At 36.4% G+C, this 23,002-nt stretch overlaps 1 protein-coding gene across 1 annotated transcript; it reads right to left on the reverse strand.

Annotated features, from left to right (window-relative positions):
- Window positions 1–318: 318 nt before the first annotated feature.
- On the reverse strand, window positions 319–756 carry LOC113851932. Its single transcript, XM_027482210.1, has one exon. The coding sequence runs from the start codon at window positions 754–756 to the stop codon at window positions 319–321; it is 438 nt and encodes a 145-aa protein (XP_027338011.1).
- Window positions 757–23,002: the final 22,246 nt, after the last annotated feature.

Genomic DNA, 23,002 nt, shown 5'->3' on the forward strand with positions numbered 1-23,002 from the left:
AAAAAGGCAAGTAAAAATATAATAAAAAGTGGATTCATCACTTCTCTTAAGACAAACTCCCTTTAGATTGTGAATTATTCGAGCCATAATATGGCCCTTTGGAGAATCTAGGCGGTCTTCTATCTTGCCTCACTGGACCGACTCCCCTAGTATCCACTGTCTTACCCCTCAAGCTGCTTCAAAGATTCTACTTTTGCTCACCATAGTGGGCAAGTCTTTCAGCTGGAACACACTGACTGCAGCTCAGATGTCTAGCCTCAGCCCGTGCTCAAACTGAGCACACAAGTCGTCCTCACCATCCCCATATTGGTAGTGAGGTCAGTACTCCATCAGCTCTTGAAACTCTGCTACATATTCCCCCACTATCATGCTTTCTTGCTTTAGCTTAAGGAATTCACTGGCCTTCTGCTTCCTTAGATCCCGAGGAAAGTAGTTCCCTGGGAAGATCACCTTAAAGGTCTCCCATTGAACGTAGCCACCCTCTTGTGGCAATGTTTGACCGGCAAACCTCCACCAGTCTTTCGCTTCCCCACACAGCAGGCAGATGCCGTAGTTCACCTTGTGTTCCTCATGGCACCCCATCGTATTGAAGACTTTCTCTACATCCGCCAACCACTTCTGGCCTCCCTCAGGGTTGAATCCTCCCTCAAACTTTGGAGGATGGTGCCTAGTGAAGGCAGACAACCCTCGGTATTCGGCCGGCTCTCCGCCTTGGTTATGCACCAAGGTCTCCACAATTTGAGCCATGCCCTCCATGAGGTCATTGCTATCTCTAGCTCTCTACCTCTACCAACCATGTTTACTCTAAGCTATAAAAATTCAGCAAACCACAATTCAAACCATCAAGTAAATGACAACATTTATAATTCAGGTAAGCAAAACAAATCAACCCTCAGCTTGGACGTTTCAGCCTGTTACCTCAGTCTGGTTTGGATGAACTGCTCTGATACCAAAATTATAACACCTTAAATTAATTTCCAAGTAATAATTTTGCAAAATGGGAGTAATAAAATTTTGATTTAAATAAAAGATCCCATCACAGAGGTTCATAAAATAGTTTAAAACAATAAAGGATTACAAATTTATATCAAAGACTACTATAGGACTAATTCAGTTACATTATATTTTCAAAATACAATCTAAGTCCTATAGCTGTTCATCCTTCCTTCACTGAGTCCGGTGCTGATCGTCTTCGTCACTTGAAAAATAAATGGAAGGGTGAGTACTCTACACTATCCAACACACATAAACATAGAGACTCATCTCAAATACTACACATTTACTAACATATTTTAAATCATGCATCCACCAGACAAGCATCTTAATCTCAGTCATAATCATTATTCATTATCTATTTCAATTTAAAACACAACCGGTGCACTCACTGCACCAACATTTCACACACGTGCGCTGATCGCATCTAGCCACGCTCACTGTGGCACTGTGATCACAGTTTCACACCATGAATGGTCGCTGGTTATCCCCACTTCACAGATACCGCATGGGCAGTCACGGGTCACTTAGCAAAGGTGTTGGTCAGGGGTCTAGTCAGGAGGAGAGTGTGTGGCCTGTGGTGCACCCACGCTCACTGTTGGTGTCACCACCACTCTCTCTTCCCCAAGGTATCTCTACCATCCCTATCGTCCACACCCCCAGTGGATCGCTGAACCATCCATAGCATATCATACACGACTTACTTTGCCCACATTCATTCACCACACTCAGCACATATGCCATTATTCCACCACACAATATATTAACATGCCATCTATATCCATTTCCAACCATTTACATTATTCAATCATCAATTCTTAACATGCTTACACACATTCTCAATCAAGGGTATGTCAACCCCACAATCAATTTACATTCCACTCCAAACACACAATAATTTCCTACTCTCTATCGTAGCCACATTGCAACATTTAACGAAATAAACAGTAAATTAAACACAATTAGAGTTCCTCCCTTACCTCAAATAAAGGCCCACACACCAAATCAACAAGGTAGGTACTCTCCCACATGGACTTTGACCTAAATACATGGAAGAACCCTATGAGAACCCAAGGAGAACCGAGAAAACAGTGAGTAAGGGTGAGAAATCATAAACCCTAACCATGAAACTCACCTCCAAGCGTTCCCAACACTAATCCAACCTTTAATTTAGCTCCCGAACGACTTTGGAGGCAATTTAATCGGTGGAATAGGGTTTGGAAGTGAGAGAATTGAAGAAATCTTGAAGGAAAAGTGAGAAATGAAACTTCCCCAAACCCTAACCCCTTTAAATCCTCTTCTGGTCGCGACACTCTCGCTACAACCGCGAGGCACCTCTCGCTGCAGCAATGCCTCCTGTCGCTACAGCGAAAATATCAGAGGGAAATGCAGTCTGGTTTCTGCAGAATCTCGCTACAGCAAGACTTTGCCCAGAAATGCACCCCAAATTGTCACTTTGTCGCTACAATGAGGGACCTCTCGCTGCAGCGAGAAGGCAACCGTTTTATGCCTTTCTCCTAGGGCTCTCTCGCTACAGTGAGAATGCCCCAGTATTACACCCTCAACCTGTTTTTCAGCCTAATCATATACAAATACAATTATACTCATTCATATGCATTCATATACATCGACATCATCATCACATAATTAAGTGCACACTCTAACATCCATTTATATATAATAATAACAATCAATATTACAAAAAGGTCAGGCGTTACATCAAGTGCTAGAGAAAAAAGAGTGTTACAGCTTCATGAACTAGAAGAATTTAGGCAATTTGCTTATAAAAATGCAAAGATCTACAAAGAAAAAGCCAAGAGTTTGCATGATCATTTCATTTTGAAGAGGGAATTTGAGCCAGGACAATTAGTTTTATAATTGAATTCTTGGCTGAAATTATTTCCTGAAAAGTTTAAGTCAAGATGGTCGGGTCCTTTTGTGATCAAAGAGGTATCTCCCTTTGGTGTTGTTTTATTAGAAGATTAGAAAATAGGGAGAGAATTTAAGGGCAATGGCTAGAGGATCAAGCTTTATCATGGATAAGAGATTGAAAGAAATAACACGTGTCAAATTTGTTTCTCAAGAGTGAGGAACATCAGGCATCAAGCTAGTGACATTAAAGAAGTGCTTTGTTAGAGACAACTCACACTTCTTTCCCTTTTAAATTTGCTAATTTGTAGTTTTATTTAAAGAATTCTGCATAATCTAAGTTTTGAACTGTAAGTAAGCACTTTTGGGAGTAAAAGCATTAGCCACTTGAGCAGAATTTTAATTCAATTTATTGGGGTAGACACTCTTTGCATATAAAGTAATCACTATGAAGCACATAATAACTTTTTGGATGGATGGTTACCACTTGCAAGGATTGGATGTCATTGGAATAGTCACCCTCAGAGCAAAAGGGAACAACACACAAACTATATTCAGGGTCTATTCTTTGGAACATTCACTTTTGGAGGAAAAAGTAATCATGCACAGTCCTTTCCTAGCTAGATAGGATACGCGTAGATACTATTTGAGCAGAGAGTAGCCACACACAGACTATTTTAGACACTTATGAACTTTGTGAGTCTCTGGAACATGTCTTACAAACTCAAGATGAAAACAAAGGAAATTCAATATCATCAATGCAAGAATTAAAGGAAAATAAAGAGAAATTGTAAATCAAACCCTAAGATTGGCCTTGGCTGTCACCCAAGGGTCCTAAGCTCTATAAATGCTCCCTCAAATGGCAAAGAATCTAAAAATGTGTAAAAAGGATTCGTACCCTAACTTCTCAAATTCTATTTATAGTGCAGAAATTTTCGCCTATAGTAACTACTATGGTTTCATAATGATAACACGCAATGCTTCATAGTAGTTACTATCGCTCCATAGTAGCCACGCGCAAGTCTTGTGATTTTGGCCTTCTCTGGAGTGTTCACTTTGGTATCATAGTGATTACTTTGGTCGGCCCAGAGTGTCTACTATGGTTCCATAGTAAACACGCGCAACACTTCTTCAAACTAGGTCTCTGTAGTGTTTACTATGGTTTCATAGTGATCACTTTGGTCTGCCCTTCTGGATCTAGCTTGCTGTAGTGTTCACTATAGGATCCCAAGTGATCACTTTCATCTCAAACTTTCTCAAATGCTAAAAATCCATGGAAAAAGTCTAGAAATTCCTGCACAATTATTCAAATGATCAAAATTGCAAACTATATCTATGTAAATTAACCAAAAATTAAGAAACCTATGTTATTTGACCAAAATGATGTTTTTATGTTATTTACACTTCCTAAGTTTATTTTTTCTATTAAGAAACATCAAAATGACAGGTAAAAATCCAATAAAATGTGGATTCATCACAACCCTAACTTAAAGAGGGGCAAAAGCTCAAGTGGGTATTTCAAGAGAAGGGAATTCTTTTGAGTGAGTGAGTACAACAACTTGGAGTGGAATGCATTAAATGATGCAGCTTAAGTCAACATGTTTTTCATTATTTTTCCTTATGTGGGATGCTTTTCAACTCAAGGCTCTTGCTGTATTTTTTTTTTCTTTCTTTTTCAATCATTCATCATTATTTTTTTTTTATAATTTCATGGAATTTGGCAATCATTCTCTTCTTCAAATTTAAGCAAATTTTTTTGACAAGTAATATTAACATGTAAAATGCTCATCACCCCAAACTTAAGAGCTTGCTTGTCCTCAATTAACTACAATCAAAATCAGCACCCCAAACTTAGTTTATTGCATTCACTCTTGATGCAACTCAAAAGAAATACCTCTCTTAAGGTAAGGAAAATATTTTTACAGACTAAGCATGGCAAAAGAAGGAATGTGGAACAAGGGAAATTAAGTGCAAAGGTGTTGAAGGGTGGGTGGGTGTCTGCAAAGATGGCCTCAATCATCTAGATGAAAGATTGCACAACACATATTCAATTAAGAAGCAGGGCAAGTTCTAGAAGATGAATGCAAATATACATGTTATAATGCACACATAAAAGAATTTTGAGGCTTAATTCTCTACCATGGTAAAAGGTGATAATTTCTTAGTAACATGTGAGTACAATTCACCTTACAAGAAAATATGTGCAGTATGGTAAGAAAGATAATTATTCAAAAACAGGGAATGATCATAAGAATATAACTATGGAATTACAAATCTGGACTAGATGAAAAGAGAACAGTATGAAAACTATTTTTGTATTTTCATTTAGTACTGTGAAAGGAATTTAGAATAAGAAAATATGAAATAGAGGCAAAGAGATCACCCTCTTTCATAGAAAGTAGATTCATAACTCGGGGCTCAAATTCATGCTTCTCTTGACAGGGTTGAGGGCATTCTCTAGACAAATATACACAAAGTTCAGTATAGGGAGCAATTATGAAACCAGAATACAAAATATATAAATATGTCTTAAATTGTTCAAAGTAAAAACGGTAATACAAAAGTAAAGCAGTAAAGAGGAAAGTAGTAATGTGCGATAATTACATAGAAATGGTGGTTAATAATAAATACAGGGAAATGGAAGAAGGTAAGTGAAAAGTGGGTGTGGTGAAAAAGAAACTAAAGCTAAATGGCATCTTCATCAGAGCTGGAAAAGGAAGAGTCATCATCATCATTAGCATCCTCTGTTGCTGCTGGTAGGTCTTCATCTGAGGAACTGAAGCTGCTTTCATCTGCATCAGCTTTGGCAGGGGCAGTGGGATTAAAAGGTGGAAGGTCACTCTGGACCGTTGCTCTTAGGTAAAGGGCACTGAAGGTGGGGGCATCATAGAGCTGTGTGGTAGTCGTCCCCAACTTCTTCTCTATGTTCAGAAGCATTGTGTCCACCAGTGTCATGAATGCCTTCTGTCCAGCATGAATGATATCTTGCCTCAGAGCAAGCTATTTCGTCTGCTCCTTCATCCTCATAGGAGTGTCTCTCCTGTAGTCAGCTGGAAGTGATAGTCCTGGGTTAGCAGTCTTTTTAAGTTTAAAGAAATCCTTCACCATGATTGCAAAAATAGGAGGGGCTGCTCTGATTCTCCGTTGGTATTCCCCAAAATCTACCCCAGCAGCATCTTGGAATAGCATAGCAATGATGGATGGAAAACCCATGGAAACTCTGCTCCTACTCAAGATGTCCATGATGGCACTGCTGATCACTTCACCAACATGGATGGGCATGCTGTTAGAATGGCATAGATCAGCTCTGCCATCTTCACTGCTAATGTAGAGGAATGGAGAACTGGCATGAAAGAGCTGAGAATGAAGACACTCCAGATTTTGCTGCAGGGATTAGGTGCTTTGTTGTCAGGTTCTTGGGCTGCATCTTGCAGTCAAACTCCCAGTTCTCACCCTCCTTTCAAATGGTTTCAAGGATAGGCTTATAGTCCTTTTCCTCCTGAATGCTGAAAGTGGTGAAGTCCAGTTGGCCAGCTAATTTATGTATAGTTGGGATGTTCAGAACTCTCTGGATGTTAGAGGGGGTGAAGTTGATCAGTTTTCCCCTCACCATGCTGTGTCTAGGAGGGAGAGTGTCACCTTTAACCCTCAGGGCATTGGCAAAGAACTCTTGGGTGATTTCCTTCCACCCGTTACCAGCACATGTAGTGAAGAGGTCCCAACCTCTCCTCTGAATCTCCTCTTGAAATTGAGGGTGGGCGCCTTCTTGAATCTCAAAGTTGCGGTCCTGCACCAATTTCCTTTGCAGAGTGTTGGCTTTAAAGTATTCCTCATGCTCCAATGACCGAAACCTAGGGTCATGGTTAGGTGGGGGTGAAGAGGAATATGCACCAACTATTTTGGCTCTCTTAGACCTTGGAGTGTTCTTCCTTAGAGTATTGACCATATTTGCTGCAGAGGGAAAGAATTTGTGTGAGATATACATTTATATTATGCAGCAACTATGTGTATCAATTAAAATAACATTCAAATGGACAGTGAAAGATCAAACCAGAATATTAGTGATGCGGTACAATGCTAAATTTGACATGGACAGTGACGTAGCAAAATGAAAATAAGTGCAAAGAAATCGAACCAGTGGTAACAGGATATATGTATTACAACAAAGTGTCAAGAAATATCACTTATAGTACACAGGGCAGTCTCTATGCAGACAATTGACAGGGACACTCATTTTCAATATGCAGAGAGTAGTTAACAAAGAGTTATGCAGGTGTGTAGTTATGGGGGCAAGTGATTATCACAAAAAGAATGCAGATCATTGTACTTAGCAACAATTAAATGGTTCTTTTCAATTTCATTCCAGAGTGGTTGTTGTGATATTCATGGTCCATATGCAGAGTAGTTAAAAGGAGGTGCAACATGGTGTTGGCTTATTCCTGTTCATATTCACAACACCAAAGTAATTAGAGTGACTACCCTAAAATGACAGTTGTGCAAAATTCAAGTTGGGCAAGCACTAAATAATTCAAGCAAAATAGGTTAAATTGTAGTGAAACAGTGATTCTCATACAGAAAGGATACTATATCAGTTGTCATTGTAACAAAACATGCAAACAGTCACCACCAGAAATGGAAGTATACCCTGTGGTGTAACAATGGCAAAGAACAGTAGATTAACCAAAATGAACACTCTTAGTTCCTTCCAATCAGACAATTGCACTTGAAATAGTAGAATAAACACTACAATTGTTATGCATGAGGCTTTAAAACAAAATCCCACGTGACAGTGATTACCTTAGGGTGGATGATGACAGAATGCAACAAATTTACCAAAATGAACACCTACAATCACTCCTAATCAACGACACTCCACATTGTAGTTAGGATCCATCAATCCCAATTTACGAAGCCTAAAATTAAAATTCTCAAACGGAAGTGAGCACTCTGGGGTTCGACAATGGTAAAAACTACACAAATTTTCCCAATACACACCCCCAGTCCCTTTTAATCAAGCTATCGATAACTCAACCAACAGAATTTACACAAAAATTTCAAAGCATGAGTCTTCACTTCAAAATCCCAAACAACAGTGGTCACACTAAGGGTTAATCAGACAGAGCGCAGAGAATTAAACCAAAGTAACATTCCTCATCCATTTTAATCATGCAAGCAAACCCAGAATATCAGTTTCCCCCAAGTAATTTCAATCTATAAACCCAAAATTAAAAGTCCCAAATATTTGAACGAAGAACCCTAATGTAAAAAGAGGGGAAATTGAAAAATTAGCTGGATGGAAACCTGAGATAAGTGCAGAATAATGGAATTGAATGGGTCTTAGCACAGACCAGTGTAAATGAAAGGGAATTTTTAAGAAAGGTTAGAGACGGAGGTGAGAGCGTTCAGAGGTTGAGTGAAAGTGAGGGCTGGAGTAGTCACTTTCAATTTATATAGGCTGTGGGCGTCATCACTTTCAAACCATAGTAGACACGCGCGTTTGTATTTTTCAAGTTAAATGCTATGCGTAACTACTATGGGACGAAAGTGACAACTACAGAAGAGGCACTTTTTACAAAATTCCAATGTGAGGTGCGCGTAGTTACTATGAAATTGGAGTAGCTACGAGCAGCATGTATCCCTGAGGAGGTGTCTCTGTAGTTGTTACTATGAAACCAAAGTGACAACTACAAAGAACCCCCTTAATTTCCAGTGCCTCTGCGCGTGCTTACTATGAAATTGGAGTGGTTACGCGCAGACTCATTAGCCCAAAAGCCTTGTGAAAGTGATTACTATGGACTGAAAATGAAAACTATAGAGAGTGAGATCACTTACCTTAGCTTGAAAGTGACTACTATGAGATGGAAGTGGTTACCCCTGATGGTGAAATTGAAACTGCTTCCCCTGAAGGTCATTGTTGTGAGGCAGGGGTGACCATACCTCTGCATACTTGAACTTCCTTTGATTTATGCATGAATCAAGCTTAAGATTTACAATTGTCCACTATAAAATTTTGAGAATATGCAGGAAAATTACGTCAAAGTCATCATACATATCACAACTCAATTATGAAAATGCTTATTAAATGTAAAGAACAACAAAAATTCTTAATCAACTTGTGAGTTGCCTCTCACATAGTGCTTCTTTAACGTCACTAGCTTGACATATGAAATGAGTTATGCAGGCCAAGGGTTGGAATGGAGGTTGGTGCATGGTGATTACAGGTCAATCTCCTCAACTTCTTCCAAGGTAGCTGAGTTTTGCAAGAATGGCTTCAAGCGGTGCCCATTCATCATAAAGCTTTTGCTAGTGGAGTCACTGATGATTTCCACTGCACCATGGGAAAATACCTTTGTAACAGTGAAGGGTTCAAGCCACCTTGATTTGAGCTTCCTAGGCATGAGTTTAAGACGAGAATTGAACAGGAGAACCTTTTGACCAACGTAGAACTCTTTGCTTGAAATCTTCTTGTCATGCTATTGTTTGGTCTTTTTTTTGTAGATTCTTGAGTTTTTGTAGGTCTCAAGACAAACTCCTCTAGCTCCTGTAGTTGTAATTTCCTTTGTTTTCCAGCTGAGTCATAATGGATATTGCAAGTCTTTACTGTCCAATAAGCTTTGTGTTCCACCTCAACTGGTAGATGGCAGGCTTTTCCATAGACCACCTTGTATGGTGACATTCCCAAGATTGTCTTAAATGTTGTTCTATGTGCCCACAAGGCATCATCAAGTCTGCGACTCCAGTCTTTTTTATGGGGTTGCACTACTCTCTCAAGTATTTTCTTGATTTCCCTATTAGAGAGCTCAGTCTACCTATTTGTCTGCGGGTGGTAGGCAATGGTGACTTTGTGGACAACTCCATATTTCTTCAACAAGACTTCCATAGTCCTATTGCAGAAATGACTTCCTTGATCACTAATGATGGCTTTAGGGATTCCAAACCTACAAAATAAGTTGGTACGAACAAACTCTACAACAACTCTAGCATCATTAGTTTTGGTGGCTTTAGCTTCCACCCATTTGGAAACATAATCAACAGCAAGAATTATATAAAGAAAACCAAAAGAGGAGGGGAAGGGTCCCATAAAATCAATACCCTAGACATCAAAGATGTCACAATAGAGGATGGGTTGTTGGAGCATCTCTTGTCTCCATGTAATTACTCCTCCTGCTCTTTAGCATCTTTCACAGGTGGAATATGCTTGCCATGAGTCCTTAAAAATTGACAGCCAGTATAGTCCTGCATCTAGCACTTTTCTTGCTATCCTCTGAGGTCCTTGATGACCTCCTATAGTTGAGCCATGACAGAACTACAATATGGATGAGATTTCTTCATCAGGCATGCACCTTCTAATGACTTGGTCACTGCAGAATTTCCATAAATAAGGGTCATCCCAAACGTAATATTTGGCATCACTCCTTATCCTATCCCTTTTTTCTTTTGGTGCATCTGCTGGAAAGGCCTCTAAGAGTTGAAAATATCAGCATACCAGGGTGCTTGTGAAGCATACAACTCTAAGAGTTGTTCATCAGGAAAATCATCTAAAATTGGAATATGGTCAAGAACTCCCTCTATCCTGCTCAGGTGGTTGGCTACCAAATTCTGAGTTCTATTTCTATCCTTGGTCTCCAAATCAAACTCTTAAAGTAAAAGCATCCACCTTATGACGTTGGGCTTAGAATCTGTCTTTTTTAGCAAATACTTCAAGGTAGAATGATCAGTAAAAAATCACAACTGTTGACCCTAACAGATATGATCTAAACTTATCCAATGCAAAGACTATGGCCAACAATTCTTTTTCAGTTGTGGTGTAATTACATTGTGCTGGATCCAAAGTTCTAGAAGCATAATAAATGATGTGAGGAAACTTACCAACCCGTTGTGTTGAGGCAGCTCCTACTGCAAAATTGGATGCATTACACATTAATTCAAATGGCTTGGTCAATTTTGGAGGTTGGATGATGGGTGTGGTGGTCAGGGCTTCCTTAAGCATATTAAATGCTTCTTTACACTTTTCATCAAAATTTAACTCAGTCTCCTTTTGCAAAAGCTTGGACAGGGGAATGGCAATTTTGGAGAAGTTCTTAATGAATCTCCTGTAAAATCCTGCAAGGCCAAGGAAAGCATGAATCTCTTGAATACAAGAGGGGTAAGGCAGTTGTTCAATAACATCAAGTTTTGCAGGATCTACTTCAATTTATTTTTCAGATATGATATGGCCTAACACTACACCTTGCTCTACCATGAAATGACATTTTTCAAAATTTAGCACAAGATTAGTGTCAATGCATCTTCCGGGTCGCTTGGTTAAGCCTCTTGTAGTCTATGCAGACTCTCCAACTGTTCTGGACTCTGGTGGGTATTAACTCATCTATTTCATTTTTCACCACAGTGAGTCTAGATTTCTTTGGGACCACTTGGACCAGGCTGACCCAAGTGCTATCCGATATAAGGTAGATAATCCCAACTTGCAGCAACTTAGTGACCTCCTTCTTCACCACGTCTAGAATAATTGGATTTCCCTCCTCTGAGGCTGCCTTACTGGCTTAGCACCCTCCTCTAATAATATTCTGTGCATACAAAGAGAAGGGCTGATTCCAGGAATATCAGCAAGAGTCCAGCCTATAGCTTTCTTGTGCCTCTTAATCACTTCTAGGAGTTTCTCCTCTTGTTCAACATTCAGCTTGGTGGAGATTATCATTGGAAACTTCACATTTGCCTCTAGATAGGCATATTTCAGATGCTCTGGTAATGGTTTAAGCTTCAATGTAGGAGGTTGCTCCATAGAGGGAAGTGATTTAGCACTCTCAGTAGAAGAAATTTCTACAACATTTAAATCAAAGGGGTTAGATTCAATTGTACTTGTTAAATTCGAAACATCATATTCTTCTCCTATTAATTTTTCAATTTATTCAATATTAGAATTTGTAGAATTCACATTCAAAAAGTTAGAAATACAAGAGTCACACATAGAAGAATTATTACAATGTTCACAAATGGGAGTATCTATACATTTAGTAGAATTAAAAGAAAAATCTGTTTCTAAAAATTCAGAAAATTGTTCATCTATCAAATCATCAAATAAATCAATTTGGAAGATAGAATGTTCTTCAGATGGGTGCTTCATAGCATTAAGTATGTTGAAGCGCACGATGTTGTCCCCAAACTCCATAGTGAGTGTACCCGGCATGCACATCAATTTTCATTCTTGCGGTCTTCAAGAACAGTCTTCCCAGGATGATTAGTACAACACTATTCATTAACTCTCCCTCTTGCATATCCAGGATGTAAAAGTCAGCTGGGAAGATAAGATCATTTACTCTGACTAGCACATCTTCAACAATCCCGGTTGGGTTTGTTATGGTTCTATTGGCTAACTGAATAACTACACCTGTAGGCTGCAGAGGACCAAGAGACAGTGAAGTAAAAATAGACAATGGCATGACATTTATGGATGCTGCTAAATCTAACATGGCATTCTCAATCCTATTATTACCAATGATGCATGGAATGGTGAATGTTCCTGGGTCCTTACATTTCTTAGGCATTGTGGACCTTTGCTTTTCAAAAAGTGCAGAAATATTTCTACCCATGTTTACCTGTTCATTACCCTTAAGACGCCTCCTATAAGTACACAAATCTTTCAAGAATTTGCCGTACTTAGGTATTTGCTTGATCGCATCTAGTAGAGGTAAGTTCACCTCTACCATCCTGAAGGTCTCAAAAATCTCTTTTTTAGCCTCTTCAATCTTTTTGCTTGGCTGGACAACTCTCTGAGGGAATGGTAGAGGAATTGGCCTTTCAACATTTTCTGCCACCTTTTGTTGGGCAGGTATAGGTTCTGGTTGTTCTTGAGTCTTTTCCTCACCATTTTGACCAACTGTAGCTAGAGTACAACTTGAGTCTTCCTTCTCCTTGGGCATGGTGGGCTCTTGCATCACTTTTCCAGATCTCAGGGTGATTGCACTCACATTTTTAGAATTTGCTACAGTTTGTGCACGGAGGTTCCCTAAGCCTTAAGATTGCATCTGGTTTAGAGAAGAGGCTAACTGTCCCATTTGATTCTCCAAAGTTTTAATACTAGCCTCGGTTCTCTGCTAGAAAGTGATGTTCATGGTCAATTGCTTTATGAGCTCCTCCAGTGATGGTTCATTTTTCTGTGGTGCACTTGGTTGTGAGGAAGATGGTTGGTGATGTTGTTGTGCTTGTTGTGGTTGATGTTGGGATTGATGAGATCTATTTGGGCCAGCATGATGTGTTTGATATTAAGTGCCTTGCTGCTGGTAGTGCTATTGAAAATTGGTCCCTTATCTCAAATTTGGATGGTTACTCTAGCCTGGGTTGTATCTATTGGAAGATAGATCCCAATTTGGTTGTTGCTGCAAATTTAGAAAAGAAAATTTATTAGTGTAAATGTTTGTAGCATAAGCCTAAGGATTACCTTCTAGAGTGTCAGACTCTTGTAGTGTGGAGCAGCTATTCGTGTAATGGTCTGTAGCTGAACAAATGCCACACAACAGGGCTGGAACGAATGGTGAAGGAGGTGAAGATGCAGCAACACTCTTTTGCATAGAAACCAATTGCTTCACCATGGATGCTAATTCATCAAGCTTGTTTTCCAGCTTACTAGATTCAGCAACTTGTACTTCACTCACATTTCTGGTAACACAAGAATTTTGCCTTGTTGCAAATTGTTGGGAGTTGGCAGCCATGTTCTCAATCAAGTTATGGGCTGCAACTGGAGTCTTATCTACCAACGCCCCTCCACTTGCAGCGTTTATCATGCTTCGATCCATAGAGTGCAGTCTCTCATAAAAGTATTGTATCAACAATTGATCTAGTTTGATCGTGGGGGCAACTAGCACATAACTGATGAATCCACATTTTATTGGATTTTTACTTGTAATTTTGATATTTCTTAATAGAAAAAGTAAATCTAGGAAGTGTAAATAACATAAAAACATCATTTTGGTCAAATATCATAGATTTCTTAATTTTTGGTTAATTTACATTGATTTATATAGATATAGTTTGTAATTTTGATCATTTGAATAATTGTGCAGGAATTTCTAGACTTTTTCCATGGATTTTTAGCATTTAAGAAAGTTTGAGATGAAAGTGATCACTTAGGATCTCATAGTGAACACTATAGCAAGCTAAGTCCAGAAGGGCAGACTAAAGTGATCACTATGAAATCATAGTAGACACTACAGAGATCCAGTTTGAAGAAGTATTGCTCATGCTTACTTTGGAATCATAGTAAACACTCTGGAGCAGCTAAAGTTAACAGTCTGATACCAAAGTGACAACTCCAGAGAGGCCAAAAGCACAAGACTTGCACGTGGCTATTATGGAGCGATAGTAACTACTATGGAGCACTGCGTGTTATCACTCTGATACCAGAGTGACAACTCCAGAGAAGCCAAAAGCACAAGACTTGCGTGTGGCTAATATGGAGCGATATAACTACTATGGAGCACTGCGCGTTATCACTATGAAACAATAGTAGTTACTATAGGTGAAAATTTCTGCACTATAAATAGAATTTGAGAAATTAGAGTCGAAGCTTTTTTCATAACTTTAGATTCTTTTGCCACTTTGGGAGATGTATGCATGAGGTGATGAATAGATAGATGAAGGAGATGGATGCATATTTTTTTTGTTCGCAAAAAGATTTATCGCCAATCTCATCAAAATATGCAGAATTTTTATGTAGTCTAGGATGCAAGCATAGGTTGTCTCCAATGACCTTGGTTAGTAACATACATTGAACATGTTGTAAACATTTACTATGAAAGCAATTAAAAAGGGGGGTTTTGTGTGATTCCAATTTTAATGTAAAAACAAATGATGAAATTAATGAGTTCAATCAATGAAATCTGCAATCCTTAGTTCGTTCATGTAATTCTATCCCTATTCCTCTCAAGATTCAATACTTTTCCTCTTCCTCTGAATTAGGGTAACTCAACAAGCGAGAATAAATCTTAAAATCCCATACAAATTTAAGCAAATTTAATGGACTCCAACTTTTTTTCCCAAGATTATGCAACCTTAGAAATTAACTTAGGATTAAGCAAACCAAGTTAAAAATTTCATTAAAATGAATTAGGGTTAATTAAGCAATGTCCCCCTCATTCAAATATTAATTCAATTCAAAAAATTGGGAAATGTAAATTCATGAAGGAAAGGGAATTTACATTCATACCCAGGAATTCAAGAATCCATGAACTCACTAAGGATTACAAGAAAGTTCAGCCCTCCATAAGGATGGGTCTTACAAATTCAAGATGAAAACAAAGGAAATTCAATATCATTAATGCAAGAATTAAAGGAAAATGAAGAGAAATTGTAAATCAAACCCTAAGATTGGCCTTGGCTGTCACCCAAGGGTCCTAAGCTCTGCAAGTGCTCCCTCAAATGGCAAAGAATCTAAAAATATGTAAAAAGGATCTGTACCCTAATTTCTCAAATTCTATTTATAGTGTAGAAATTTTTGCCCATAGTAACTACTATGGTTTCATAGTGATAATGCGCAGTGCTCCATAGTAGTTACTACCGCTCCATAGTAGCCACACGCAAGTCTTATTATTTTGGCCTTCTCTGGAGTGTTCACTTTGGTATCAAAGTGATTACTTTGGTCGGCCCAGAGTGTCTACTATGGTTCCAAAATAAACACGCGCAACACTTCTTCAAACTGGGTCTCTGTAGTGTCTACTATGGTTTCATAGTGATCACTTTGGTCTGCCCATTTGGATCTAGCTTGCTGTAGTGTTCACTATGGGATCCAAAGTGATCACTTTCATCTTAAACTTTCTCAAATGCTAAAAATCCATGGAAAAAGTCTAGAAATTCCTGCACAATTATTCAAATGATCAAAATTGCAAACTATATCTATGTAAATCAACCAAAAACTAAGAAACCTATGATATTTGACCAAAGTGATGTTTTTATGTTATTTACACTTCCTAAGTTTACTTTTTCTATTAAGAACCATCAAAATGACAAGTAAGAATTCAATAAAATGTGGATTCATCACTTATCCCTAAGACATCCATAACCTTGACATTCAATTCAGATATAAGAAATTAACTCAACTTCCATTAGTGAAAATCATCTAGGTTTAATTCAATTGAATAGCTAATCTAAGATTTGCATTAAGAAAAGAATTAAATGTTCAATACAATCAATGTCTTAAAATTCATATCCACAATCAATTTACAATATTAAAATTGGGTCCATCAATCCTTAACAAAAAGAAATTAGAACATGTTCTTAAAAGAAAAAGAGAGAGAAAGGGTAAAAGAAGATGAGCTAAAGAATTTCTTCATAAATTCAATCCTCAACCTGATTCCTCAAGGTGAAAAGTTTGGAAGTCGCCCCCAATCTCCCTTTCTAACTCTCATAAAATGTAAAAATGAAAAAATGAGAAAAAATTTCTCAATCTGAACTATCAACTACTTTTTATATTTTTCCTCTCGCCCCTTTCACGTTAATCCTTTAAGTACTTGAAGTTGTAACGTAGAAGGCCTTCTGGAAGCTTCTAAGGCTGAAGTGAGAACTTTAAACGCCCAAAGTAGCCACTTGAAAGCGATTTTTCCAACTCTGATGTTGCGCGTTAACACTTTCAATGCATAGAGTGTTAACACGCAAGTCCGTCATAGATTTTTTCCTTGCGTGTGTTAACTTTAAGCACCTAGAGTTATTACGCGCTAGCTCTTCATGGATTTTCTTCTCCAAAGTGTCAACTTTGAACACTTAAAGTGTTCACTTTAAACTTCCACACTTCTGAAAACCTCCATAGTTGTCACTTTATGTACCCAGAGTGATAACATCCAGCATATATCAATTGATTCTTTAGTTTTAAAGTCCAATTCTTCAACTTTCTTCATTTGGATCTTATGAGGATCAAGGAAGGCCCATTGAAGACAAAGACTTGAAGGCATTAGAAGAGCTTCAAGGACCAATGACAAGGGCAAGGACAAAAAGAATAAATGGAGACTTAAAAGATTGTTGCTGCTGTCTTATTTGAAAGGGAGCTCAATTTAGAGTTACAAAAGCCCAAGATAATCAGTTACAAATGCTTAGAGAATTTGAACTCTAACGAGTTTTATTAGGATTTAATTATTATGTTTAGTTTATTTATTTTAATATTAGTCATTACTTATTTTGAGTTATTATTTAGGATAAAATCTTGTTATTTTATTTAGTTTATTTGAATTTAGGCTTGTTGGTACAAGAAGCCCATTAGGGTTTGCGTTAGTATTAGTTTACAAGCATTAGGCATATATAAGTTCTTGTAAACACACTTTTAATTAGTTTTGAATACAATTTGAGATTAAATACTCTTGTGAGAGCGTGTGACTCTAGGTTCTTAAGTGAGCCAATTTTCTTTGATCTTATCAAGAGGCCAAGACTCTTGTGGCGATCGTTCCTTGGCTTATCAATCTTGCGATTGTGGCGCCATTTTCCATCTCTATTCTATTTTCACTTTTTATTAATTTTCTTATTTCAATTCCTATTTGTGCCCGAATAATTTCATTTTTATTGTGTGAAATCCAATTCAAGATCGTTTAATTCGGCGACACGGTTTGTGGTTGTTATCAATTGGTATCAGAGCCTGGGCCGGAGCCGGTGGACCTTATCGGCGTATCCGTGGCGGCTTAAGTGCCTTATCAGTGCGTCCGTGGCGGACTCTCTCGAAGAGAGAGAGGATGATAAGTCCCACATCGGTTGGGGGGAGTGACTTATCAGTCTTTAAATAGTTGTGGCGTCTTTCCTTCTAGCATGAGGCCTTTTCCTAGTGTGTCATATATGGGAGAAACAAAATTGTGAGGGGTTAACCCCCAAAGCGGACAATATCATGCTAACCGATGGACTAGGTGTATGTTATCAATTGGTATCAGAGCCTGGGCTGAAGCTGGTGGACCTTATCGGTGTATCCGTGGCGGCTTAAGTGCCTTATCAGTGCATCCGTGGCGGACTCTCTTAAAGAGGGAGAGGATGATGAGTCCCACATCGGTTGGGGGGAGTGACTTATCAGTCTTTAAATAGTTGTGGCGTCCTTCCTTCTAGCATGAGGCCTTTTCCTAGTGTGTCATATCTGAGAGAAACAAAACTGTGAGGGGTTAACCCCCAAAGCGGACAATATCATGCTAATCGGTGGACTGGGTGTATGTTATCAGGATCTCAACTTCAAAATCTCCAGCTCAAGTTTCTGCACAAAATTGACCTTTCTAGCAGAATGTTTCCAGAATTGAGATAAAATCTAAAACTCTAAACTATTTACACAATTATGAAAATAAATGCAATTTTTATGATATTTTCATATTTATTTATTATTTAACTACTTATATACCACTAAAAACTAAGCTAAAATACTAGTAAAATGTGGATTTATCAACAATCGGGTCTATAGAAAAGAGGAATTAAAGGACAACACACATGCAATAAACAATGTTTACTCATAGCCAACAATACTTGGACTCCCCTTCACCTTGGCGTAACTACAAGAACTGGGGAGAGGTGCGCAGAAGTTCCTTCCTTTTGGAGTGAAGTCCCTAGCAAGTAGTTCAAGGTCTAAGGGTGCAAGCAATCAGAGAATAGGATACTAAGATGAGTAGAATAATGGAGTAATTGCATGTTTTAGGGGGTGTTATTTAGTATCTCAATTCTCTCAATATTATTCTCATGCAGTGCTTGGAAAAAATGAATCTAATGCAAGGGAAATTTAGACTCCTTTTATATGGGTCCCAAAAAACAAGGCAAGGAGGAAGGACAAGGTTATCAGTTCAAGTCTTCTTTAACATACATCAATTCTCCTTCTTACAGATCATCAAGGGAGAGGCTACCTAATTTCCTACTAAGCTATACTTCTCTTTTCTCTCCGCTCCACATGGTAGCGTAACACTTTATTCTCTCCAGTAAGTCATTAAATCCATTGCAATCCACTAAGATTATTCATGCCATGCCTAAATGTTGTAATTATAGGAAGTTTACTAGAAAAAGAGCGTAAAAATAGGGTTCAATTCCTATACTTAAAGTGTAAATAGGACGTTTATAATCCACTCTAAAATATATTCACAGTAACATGTAAAAACCTGAAGTAAATAAGAGTGGGGAGATTTGGTTCCAATTTGCACATAAAAGGGTAGAAACAAGGGTCAAGAAATGATTATGAGAAAAATAAAAATAAAACATAATGATAGTATTATAAAAAAAAATCCCAAAAAAAGTACACCAATCAATAGTTGATTAGCTTTCAGGAATTAGCTGAAATTCAAGAATGTTATAGAGAGCACATAAAGAACAAGTATTTAAACTCATATTGATAAGGTTCCACTTAAGTTTGGGAAAAACTCATATTGATAAGACCTTATGTAATTTAAAAGCAAGTATTAACCTTATGTCTTATTTATTTTCAGGAAGCTTGTGATGCATAAACCAAAATCGACCTCTGTATCACTTCAGCTAGCAGATAGGCCGATTACTTATCCTGAAGGAATATTTAAAAATGTGCTTGTGAAGGTTGGAGAGTTTCTATTTCCTGCAGATTTTGTGGTACTTAACATGAGGATAGTGACGTCCCCATCATCAGTGGCAGATCTTGACTAAAAATTTAAAGGGGAATATTGATAAGTGATTTAACTAAAATTTATATTTCTCAAGCAAAGTCTCAAAATAATATATTAATGCAAAGTAGAAATAAATATACGAAAGATTATTGCTAATTAAACAAGTTTATAGATAAAAGTTGAAGACAATGAGATACAACAATCAATATTTTCTTTGTAGCCAAAATTCCACCAGTATTAACAAGCTCCAAATAAAGAAACAAATTTCAAGTCATTTTTCAATGAGAAGTGAATGATTTTTTTTTTTTTTGGAAGTTCATGAAAAGAAATTCCAGATATGGAAACTAGGATCTCTAACTTTCCTTTTCTGGCAATTTTACCCCCCTTCTCTTGAAAATTATAGGGATTTATTGGAAAAAGGAAAAAGAAGTCCATAGTACTTCTTGTATCAAAAAATAGAAAAAACATTTAACACACAATTTTTAAAAGCAATCGAAAGCATTTTATAGAGTGTAGGACCCAAAACTATATCCAGAAATGAGGGGCACGAAAATCACGTATTCACTAAGAGTATTGAATGAAATCACGATGGAGGAAAAAAAAGGTTTACCATATTGCAAGAAAAATGAAACAACAATTTGCACTACTAGAAAATTAAATTCAATATTGACATATGACAGAGTGACACATCATATTCACTTCCCCACTTCCCCGCAATCTCAAACAGAAATCCCAATTCACTCTCATGCACATTCTAATATGATTTCTGTTCCAAATTAAGCAATCAATGCTCTCTCACACACACATTCTAATATGATTTCCGTTACAAGCTTTATGGGAGTCGTGGCCCCCTCCCGCTCCCAAGAAGGTCCGCCCATGCCTATCATCCTAGGCAAATCCTTCTTCGTCATTGCAAGAGCCCTTAAAGATGTCCAAGAAGGAAAGTTCACTTTGAGGCTAAAGGGTGAAGAAGTCGTCTTTTAAATTTTTAGTTCATTAAAGTACCCTTCTAGCCAAAATTCCTGTAATTTTGTGAGCATCTCCCTCCTTTAAATTCTGAGAAGCATGGAACTCCAAGAAGAAGACCAAGGAAAACGGTGGGAAATAATTTTTCTTTGTTTATCCTCTTCAATGATTAATGGAAAAATATGACTAATCATAGGAAGAAAGATGCAGTAATAGTATTTGACAACGACTCGTGCAAATTATTCATTAAGTCTCATGAATAAATGCCCAATCTATTCATTCAGATAAAAAATAACAAAAAGTTTCCATCACATATACAAATAGTCAGAGGTTCGTAATCATACTCCTTCAAAAATTGACCTCATCACAGCGGAAATATTAGTTGAATGAAAATAAGATTTGATTTAGACTCCGTTATTTTCTTTAGTTAAAAACTTTTGGACCATTTTGTTGGTGATATTGATATTGGAGATCGTATCATATTTCCTTAGAAATGATGTATTTTGAGGCTGAATTCAATAATAAGGATATCACCATATATTATTGTTACAAATTTAAGCCTGGAGACAAGGATGGTCACTAAAGATCGGAATTTATCCATGAACAAAGTTAACTTGTTTCTTCAAAGTGAGTACCAGCTTTGTTGCTCGACTTCTTGACTTGTAATTCTCTGCTACAAAAGCATACGAAAGAACCAAGCTAAGACTATTATTGTGGTGCAGAAAGAATAGAGTTGGACCATTCAAACATATTGATAAAGGTTTAATTCCTGGGCATGTGTGTATTGAAAACGAAGACCCCAAAAAAAAGGAATAGAGTTGAAAATATCATCCATTGTCGCCATAACAAACAATAGACAGGAATCTCGGGGTAAAGGAGGTAGAAGGTGGTTATAAGGCTTTTAGAGTAAAGAAAAAAATTGAAGTGTCACTCATCGTGTTATAAACGTTTATAAAATATATATTGTATGCTATATAAAACTAGTTTATCAAGCGCATTAACCTACTTAACTAAGTCTTGTGCTATTGTAATTAACAGTTTTAACGGTATTAAGTGACAATTCAACTAACACAATTATTAGGCTTAAACTACAAGGACTCTAACACAATCATTTTATTGGTAATAATATTAATATATACTAATTAATTTTAAAATTTAAAATAATTTAAATATTATCATAAATATTTTATATAATTATTTTTTATTTTATAAATATTAATTATAATATTATACTATAACATAATAATTTATCCGTGCATTGCACAGGTCACTTTCCTAGTACTTATAATTATAAAAGTACAAAACTTAAATTTACTTTTTATAATCTTATAAATCAAATTAATCATTAATATCAATTTTTTATATCTAAATTATTATTATTAATTTTTCTAACTATATTGTGTAAATTTAGATTCTGCTTTTATAAAATGTAATATTTATTTTTTATATAATTAAACATTTATAATAATATTATTATTAAATGAAATTTTTTATCCATGTTAATTATTTATTTAATAAAAAATTCATTATTACTTATTTAACAAGAAAAAATTTATTTTTTGGTACTTACAAAAGACTATATTTATTATTCTATTTAATAGAGAAATTCATTCTTTATTGATACATTTAAAAAAATTCATCTGAGAATACATTAAACGAGATATTAATATAAAAAGTTATATATACATAGTAAATGTATTATTAATGATATATATATATATATATATATATATATATAATATTAAATGTTTTAAGAGCTTGGACTTATTATTGCTAATATCATTCATAAAAACAAAGTTTAAGCATTATTAATGAATGTGAAAATGAATTCATTATATTATTGTTAGTTTTATCAGGACTTGTAATAATTTTATATTAAAAAGATTACTAAAATGGATATATTAATTTTTATTTTTATTTTTTCTATTGAAAATATATACAAAAGTAAAATAATATATTTTTATTTATTAATATTATAGTATTTTTTTGGCCAATTTTGGAAAATTTGAAAAAGTGACTAAAAATATTAGAAAAATTTAAATTAAAAGGAGAATACAAACATATATATATATATATATATATATATATATATATTAACAAATAATAAAGTTTAATAAAAATTTGTGATATGTAAAAAAGTTATTATGTATTCATATACAACTGTTAAAAGACACTAGGTTTAGCCACCATTGACATAAAATAAAAAGGGAATACGTGTCAACAAGAAAAAGGTTGCGTTTTGAAGAGAAATTAGTAATAAATAAATAAATGGGAAATCTGTTGGCAACGAATCCATGTGTGGCCACGTCAGCAGGGCATCTTCAGGCAAGCCATAGAAGAAACCAAACCAACTCATATTCAACGACGTGGAACAAAATATTCAATTAACGCTCCATTCAATTCCATCCGATTCACCTAACTAATCCCCAACGCATTTCCATTTTTAAGCGGACAATCTACAACTAATGAAATACTAAATTGATAACGATTATCTTCTTTACGATCTAATATGCAGTTTTATCCTGAAGTTAGATCATAATTTCAACAAGCCTGTGGAAAGATTGTCGTAATACAATAATCCTTTTATGCTTATTCGTAACGTGGTT

Source organism: Abrus precatorius, unplaced genomic scaffold, assembly GCF_003935025.1.
Source record: "Abrus precatorius isolate BTA unplaced genomic scaffold, Abrus_2018 Scaffold10, whole genome shotgun sequence".
Classification (NCBI taxonomy): Eukaryota; Viridiplantae; Streptophyta; class Magnoliopsida; order Fabales; family Fabaceae; genus Abrus; species Abrus precatorius.

Bases quoted from the DNA above. Each gene is read 5' to 3' on its own strand.
- LOC113851932 (XM_027482210.1), bottom strand. From the start codon at position 756: ATGGAGGGCATGGCTCAAATTGTGGAGACCTTGGTGCATAACCAAGGC.